The sequence below is a fragment of the Phaethon lepturus genome, unplaced genomic scaffold (genome assembly GCF_000687285.1).
Source record: "Phaethon lepturus isolate BGI_N335 unplaced genomic scaffold, ASM68728v1 scaffold18118, whole genome shotgun sequence".
Taxonomy (NCBI): Eukaryota; Metazoa; Chordata; class Aves; order Phaethontiformes; family Phaethontidae; genus Phaethon; species Phaethon lepturus.
This window is the reverse complement of record NW_010555696.1, coordinates 39,918-47,960: the sequence shown is the minus strand read 5'-3', so window position 1 is coordinate 47,960 and position 8,043 is coordinate 39,918. Positions and strand designations below refer to the sequence as shown.

The 8,043-nt window shown below is 40.4% G+C and overlaps 1 protein-coding gene across 1 annotated transcript in view; it reads right to left on the bottom strand.

Annotated features, from left to right (window-relative positions):
• The window catches only part of LOC104624800 (serine/threonine-protein kinase Nek6-like), a 30,773-nt gene that overhangs the window by 7,915 nt on the left and 14,815 nt on the right, over nucleotides 1-8,043 (bottom strand). Inside the window, exons 4-6 of the mRNA XM_010292260.1 lie at nucleotides 7,419-7,529; nucleotides 3,784-3,892; nucleotides 2,423-2,530 (exon numbers count right to left, since the gene is read on the bottom strand). Of these exons, the coding sequence (XP_010290562.1) occupies nucleotides 2,423-2,530; nucleotides 3,784-3,892; nucleotides 7,419-7,529 (328 nt within the window). The remainder of the gene's footprint in view (nucleotides 1-2,422; nucleotides 2,531-3,783; nucleotides 3,893-7,418; nucleotides 7,530-8,043) is intronic.

The window sequence follows — 8,043 nt, the reverse complement described above, 5'->3', positions numbered from 1 at the left end:
CTGACACGGCGGCAGCCGCGCTGCCGCAGCCCGGTGGTACACCTGTCAGACGGGTCGTGGTACTGCCTAATGCCCTTTCATGCCAGTCTGATGCTAGCAAATACAAAGAAAGAAAAAAATAATAGATGAATATATTTGCATAAGCCCTGCATTCAATTCATGGGTCAGCAGCCAGAGAAATGATGGTTCAGGGCGGTTGCCAGGGCAACGTGACTACGGGAAGTGCCCGGCGTCGCAGCCTGGCTCTGCGCGGGTACCATGCTCTGGTTTGCGGGGTGTTCATCACTCACAGCTACTTAAACAAATGTCTTAATTAAACCAAAACCAAGATCAGTAGGTTTCCTGCTGCTACAAAACCTGTATGTCTGGCAAATTACAAAAAAAAAAAAAAAAAAAAAAAAAGAAGCTTCAAGTTTGCATATTTTTTGATTGTTAAAATATTCTTTTTACTTGGATACAAGAACCACTGGAAATGGTAGTGCGTCCGTTCCTCCCATAACACATCATACTGTCTCCAGAATCACTCACTGCTACTCCTTCAGCATTGTGCACCTTATTCAGCTGTTTCCAGGATGCTGTTGATTTGAAGAAGGGCAAGGTTCATGCAGAAGAGGCTTAACTCTTCCTACACGATCTTTCTCAATTAAGAGAGCGCGCAACCCTGGTAAAGGTCACAAGCTTGGCTTACATGTGCAGCCAGTTTCCAAGCCCCAATTTATTCTTATTATATTAATAAGTGCAGCAGTCAAACTAGGTAAGATCATATAGTTAGACATGATCATATTTTTGCCTGTTCAGATGATGTGATTGTAACTTTCTGTGAAGAGGATTTATTTTAATCTATTAAGTATAGTATGTATACATCCTAGGATAGCTTTTGATGCAAAGGGAAATCTCCTAATATTTTATATAAGTAAACTGTAGACATTTTTTTTTTAAGTCACATATCTTCCTTTCTTGTGCACTGAGAAGCCCCAGTACTGTCGGCAAGTATTATCAATTAAGTTTGTATGCATACAGGAAACAATCGAGCAAGACTTGAAACAAACACATCACGTGTTCCAAAATCAACCGTGAGAGCTAAATGTAAGAGCTTAAATACTGGGCTAAACCCCAAAGTTCCTTCACTGCTGTAACACAGAAGTACCTTTGTGACTCAAAAAAAAAAAACAAACTGGGACCCATTCATAAAAATGGAAAAAAATCAGACACCTCTCAAGAGGTTACAGACACGATTATGAAATACTTTACACTGTAAGACTTAAAGAATAACTGTATATACTGTACACTTTTCTATAGCATTGTAATTAATACTAACAGTAAAAATGAGAGAGACAGGAACCCAGATGCTCTTAATCAGTCAGCTTAATTTCAATTCCCAGAAAAACGCTGGAGATATAATCATGCTACTTTTGAAACACAGAAAAAAAGGACAAGAAACAAATTATCATCATTATGACTGGTCTACAAAATATCATGACAAATGATGCAATTGTTTTCCATGATAAGATAAGAGGCTTCAGAGGTAGGGAAACAGAAGCAACAGATGTATTACACCTTCAACGCTTTCAGCAGAGGCTGATAAAACTTTGCTCATAAGCAAACTCTTAAATCTGCCTAATGAAACTACTTAATGGATGCACAATTGGCCAGAAAATCAATTCACTGTCAAAGTAGAAAGCTACTTCAAGTGAAGTCCTGCAAGACAGCTGATAGCTCTAGTTCTGTTCAACACAAGCATTAACACGGGGGACCACAGTGATGCTATTGCCTTTGTTGGGTAACAAGGCGCCGGGACAAACCAAAGCCCAGCAGAGTACAGAATAAAAATTCAGAGTGATCACAAGCAGCACATTCTGGAAACGGGATAGATTTCAGTAAGAATAAAAACAAGGTACTATGCTTTGTCAAGAACAATTAGCTGCAATGACAAAAGAGCAGGAAAACAAGCTTGAGATACGTCGAAAACATTAAGAAAACTTGGATCTTTACAGCCTAAGCTGAGTTTCAAGTGAAGTCCCTTTTTGGAACAGATGAACCGTGAGGGCTTTGAACACCTCCCTTAACTCAGACCACAGTCACAATCCCTGTTCAGGGCAAGACGACTGAGCAGCATCTGCTGCACCTTTACCATTTAATGACAGTAAGCCGAGTGCAGGCAAACATGCTAGAGTGGAAAAAGCTGCATTTGTTACATTTGCTATAAACCATACATTTATCAGGCCAGGCCTTCCAGAAAAAAACAGTCAAGCAGAGTTTTAAAACAAAAAAATACCTACTAATTTCATATGAAGAGTCTTTAAAATACACATCATAGAAAACATAGTATGCATCCACTGAATCAAGCTTCTGCCCTAGTTGAGAGGACAGACACCACTTCTTTTAAACATCACAGCTGACAACTGTACAAGTACCATCTTACCTAAGGAATGTGCTGCAGTGGTTTTAGAACTAAAGAAACGGCCTAATCCAAGATCTCCCAGCTTCACCACCCCTGTGGCTGTTATAAACACGTTGGCTGGTTTTATGTCTGCAAGAAGAAAAAGGTAAAAGGTCAAAGTCACAAAAGGTTATTTGGTTCTAATACTGCAATAGAAACATAGCCTGGAGCGCGCTCCGTACAAAAGAGACTTGAGCAGAACCGTGTTTCTTTATAGCTTTGATAGGCTGAATCTTCCAAGACTTCAAGCTCTGCACATACACAAAAATCAGAGTATAATTCCTAGGACACAAGAAATACCAATGAGGGAAAAATGTAGGAAACAGCACAACAGAATAGAGGCAACCTCTTTAAGTGACGGAAATCAAAGAAGTAATACTGTTTCTCTCCGGAAATGATAGTTTTTCTGCAGGAAACTGTACTGCCCGCCACGGTCGCCTCACACCAAGAGCAAATTATTGTCCCATACATACATAAATTCTGGGCTCTATACAGCCCCATTTGTTCAAAGAATGTAAAAATTACTAGAACCCCAGTTTCCCAAGCAGTCATGTCAGGATTGAGTTAGTGAGCCTCTCTCCTCATGTTACAGCAGACTAAATGTGCGAGGCTCCAAATTCAGCGACCAATTACAGACCTAATTCAGGTACAACTGATAAACTGCATCAGGGGATGTACAGAGGAGCAAAAATGGCATCACATCGCTGAAAAAAAAAAAAGTGAAGAATTCACTGCTTCAAAGGAAAAAGGAAATAACAAGCAGCAGAGATTGGTATTGGTGCCTTTTGGGGTATTTGCATTTCCTGGGTCAAGTCCTTCACAAAGGATTTCATTTACGCTGAAAGAAGCGACAATTTTGGGATAGAGCTCACAGTTACGAAAAGTTCTAAGACAAGAAATTCAAAATTAATGAAAATGGAGAACAGGTTATGAGAGTGTGGGACATATTTGTATTAATATTTCAGAAAAGCTTGCAAGACAGAAAAACTCTTCTATACTCTGTAAGGTCACAGCTAATATAATGAAGACTATTTCTTAAGACTTCACTGTATCCAGTAGTCTCAGCATTTTACTTCTGACACTTTTCTAATGGCAAGTTTGACACTTCTACTTAATATCAGTGTCTGGAATACAAAGCAGCTCATCCTCCTAATACCACACTCACTTCGGACTGAATCCTTTAACAATGAGGCAAAGAGACAGAAGGAGAAATCCATCTTGCAAGCTCCAGCCTCTCTAAACATGCATTGGCTGAACATCAGCATAATTGTTTTTGAATGTAGGCGCTTACTAATTGGAACATTATATTATTATTCAGTGAAAAGAGACTGAATTAATGTTACCTCTGTGCATCACCCTGCGGGAGTGCATGTGTTCAACTGCACTGCATAACTGCACAAAATATTTCCACACCGTCCTTTCCGGGATTAACCGTTTCTGCTTTTTAAAATACTGTGGGAGGAAATAAATAAAAGATCAGTGAAAAAGCAACATATTTGACTAGTTCCTGGACTCATGTTAGTCAGATGCTGGTTGCTCATGTCTTCCAGATCTGCAGCAGCATGACTTTTCTTCTGATTAGCTTTTAACTCCTTCTCTCTGTATGTAAACTTCAATGCAGTTCACTAATTAACAACTATTATGAAAAATACGCTTAAATAGGTTTGACATTTTTGAACGGACACCAATTATAATTAGCATTAATCTCCTTAATTACCTTGCAAAGCATATTTAATGCCTCAAAACAACAAATGTCTCAAATATTTTGCCTTAAGTAACAAAAGATCATAAAAAAAATCTTGTAAACATTCATTATTGTACAGTCTATGACCAACAATAAGGAAATCTGTTTCCCCTTTTTAAAAGACAGCCAGAACATCAATGAAGTATCCATGTTTCTTCTGTGATCAGGTAGAATAATATATTCTATTTCATGCATAACAGGAATATTACATGAACTGAACCCTCTCTAGTGAGACATAAAGACACTACTGATCAAGAGACACACAGATCTGGAAAAAAGCCGTTTTGTTCACATTTGTGAAGCGCGAAGCAAAGTCGAGTCCGAATTCAATGGACCTCTGGGTGCTAATAGGTCTCAGATAAAATATAAGCATAATGCACACAACGTGAAGGAGCGCAGCATGGCAATGGCTCTCTGCAATACCGAAGTCTTCTTCCCCAGCAACTGATTACAGGAATAAATAACCAGCTGCACACCCCAGTGAGGGCTACACATTACCCATCTCCAACTCCCCTCTTCCCATTTCAGAAATGCACCACAGCCACGCACATCACACGAGGCGTCCCAAAATCGCACTGCTTCAGATTATTGGTCCCCGACTTCTCATTGCTTCTTCCTGTGCTAGATACCGAGCCAGTTCTTCACCCAGAGCGTCAACACAACTGAGGTTTAAGACTTCTCCTCATCCTCTGACATGCGAGGTGTCATTGGACAACGACTGCCTCTGCAATGCTGTACACCCCTCTAGCACACTGCAACTGCATTTCTTCTGCACCATACCCTTGGGAATTCCCGTCAGCAGCGTGCAAGAGCAAGAATAAAGGAAGAGAATTGGTTGTTGCCCCTTTCTGCATCTCGTGCTTTTTCCTCTCGGTACAGACATCTGGTGTCCGTTGTCACATTTTATATTTTATGCGAAATGCTGTTATTGGTTCGTGTTTGACTCAAGCAATGGCAAATTGTCTTTTGCAGATCAGCTGTGAAGGGGCACGACCCTGCAATTCCCCAGGCAGCAAATCTGACAGATTGCAACAGTTTCAAACCAAAACCTGAGAGCGAGCACAGAGGAATTACAGAGGGTGAGGGATAAAGTGTTATACACACGATAATATTAGTTAATTCTAATTACCAAAACCTGAGAGCGAGCACAGAGGAATTATAGAGGGTGAGGGATAAAGTGTTATACACATGATAATATTAGTTAATTCTAATGAAAGTATTTAAGAGTGGATATGCAAGACCACAAGTGATCATTTTCTAAATGTCATGTCCAATAAGATTCGTCTGGCATTTACAGGAAAGTCCCAACTCTCCAGTGGGTTATCCTGCAGCACTCTCTTACACCAGCTTTACAATACCTCATGAAGAATGCAGGCGCAGGGGCGTGACAAGGTCCCCGTTTTTATCACTCTCGCACCTTCAGAGTGCTGCTACTGCTGTTCCTACCGCCTCGACAAAACTGAAAATCCTCACATAAGCTTCAATTCCCAAGGGACGGGTGGGGCGTGGGGGTGACCGAGGGGCAGCAAACCCCACTTGTGCAGTGAAAGTTATGTTGAGGATGAGACTTCTGTTCCTTAGGGAGTTTTTTCCTTTTATTAAAAAGATGTAATTCAAATATTTGCACCAGTGGAAAAACATCATTTATATGACCTTGAAAAAACCTAGTGTATCATCTTCATGCCTGTGATAACACGTGGGAAAAAGAGACCAGACTGGGGGGCTCTGGCAGAAAGAACACAAGTTACAGTGCTGTTCAAGTTATCAACCTAAGAATCTACTAATTATGCTTTGGAAGATGTAACTCCTATTTATAATGACGTAATTTTTAAAGAAAATTAAAAAAACAACCCTGGTACATAAACAAACATATTTAGCAGCAGGGAAAGTTTAAAACTAAAAACTGTAAATGAAAAAAGCCCAAATATTTTATATGATGATATCTAACAATTATGTATGTAAAACTTTTTATAAGCTAAGATTTATAAGTCAAGAAAAATACTTGCATATCCCAGGATGATCACAGCCCCAACTCCTGCTCTCATAATCCTCACTTTTTTCCCATCCTTAACCACAGCTACTAAAAGCCTGAGATAAACTGAAAGTTTCCCAGGATCTGTAGGGAGAAGAGTAAAACGTACAAGAAGCCAGAAGAAAACAATGAAAGATAAAAATACACACGAGCTCTCCCTGGGCAGATGGACACGCTCTGTCCCCACTACCCTCAGCGAGCACAACCAGGACCGTGACACCCGCGGTCACCACCGCTCGTCCCTCGGGCTCGGGGCAGATCCGACCATCGCTCCTGCTATTGAGCAGCTGTGGAGTGAGGCTGTATCTAGAATTTTGGGGCTCTCTCCAGGAACGGCACTGCCAACGGCCTGTTCCCAGCTCACTTGCCCAGGGGGACTCTCCTGTGTGTGATGGAGCAGATTTTCACGGGTACTGTAAATTTAGCCGCTGACTATGGACTAAATGGGTAACTTGTTTGACAGCCTTTGGCCTACTGCCTCATAGCTCTGCTGGCAAAGAAAACATATCTGTTAATAAGATATTTTAACTGTGACAACAAGGAGGAGGAGAACTTTCCAAACATTCGTTTATGATAATTACAGAATAATGATGGCAAAAAAACCAGGTAAAACATGGAGAGAAGGTTGAGAGTGCTAACAAACATGATATAACACATCTGTTCTCACAAGGGATGTATGTCTAAAGATTAACATGTCAAAGAAAATATAAAAGCAGGTGGTAACAGCTTAACTAAAGCTGGTTTGCAGCAATACAAGTATTCCTAAGAGCAACATAAAAGAAGAACAAGTACTTGAAACATTTTCTCAAACCCAAATCCCCATTGCAAAGAAAGTCAATACACTTTCTTGAATGTCTTCAGAGTGGCAGACAGGCTATGCGAATAGTGAATCTAACAATAATTAAACGTCCCCATCAGTCACAGACTGGATAAACCAACCTTGCAAGTAACACATACGCCCCACCGAGTTGTACAGAGGCTTGCTCCCTTCCGGAGCAACGACCAGAAGCAAGCGGCACAGCCTGGCAATATTTAAAACGCCCCCAAACACTTCGGGTTAGGCTCTGGAAGCACCCTGTGGGTGTGCAAAACTGCAAGAAGAGAATAAAAGTGCTTCTAGCACAGATGTGCTTACCCCCGCCGCCTCGTGTCTCTGCCTATCCTCGCAGTTCGTAGCGCCTCTAGAACAGACACGTCCTTACCTTAATCATCTGAGAGAGATCACCAGCGTCGGCCAGTTCCAGGACAATGTTAAGTTCATTGTCTTCAATAAAAGAATCCAAATACTTAATTATATTGGGGTGGTTCAGTTGCTGCAGATAGAGGGAATGGAAGAAAAAAAAACTTGTACCACTGTAGTAACAACAACTCCCAAGATACAATACCTGTACCGCTTTTTTCATCACAATGCAAAACAACAGGTGCAACTACAAACCGTGCTCTGAGTTACTACAGACAAAAACCCTGTAAGAAGTATCATTTATCGCAAGCACAGCACAATGAGCATTTTGAATAAAGAGCAATATGGCCCAAAGTAGTGTGAAACAACCTCTTCTGTTGTAACCTCACAAAATATTTAAAAGCAATGTCCTGAAAGCTTTGTTAAGCAATAACTGATTTTCCTCCTCGTTAAATATAAACAGAAAGTCCAACTGTTGATTACAGTATTCCTTGAGGTCTCTTTGCCCCTTAGAACAACATAACTAACTTAAAACTTTGATGGAGGAAAATAATGCACAAATTGCATACGTTGGTTTATTTTTCTGATTATTTGTGCTTGCATCTTCACTAATTACTTTTTTTTTTTTTTTCATTTCAATTAAGCTT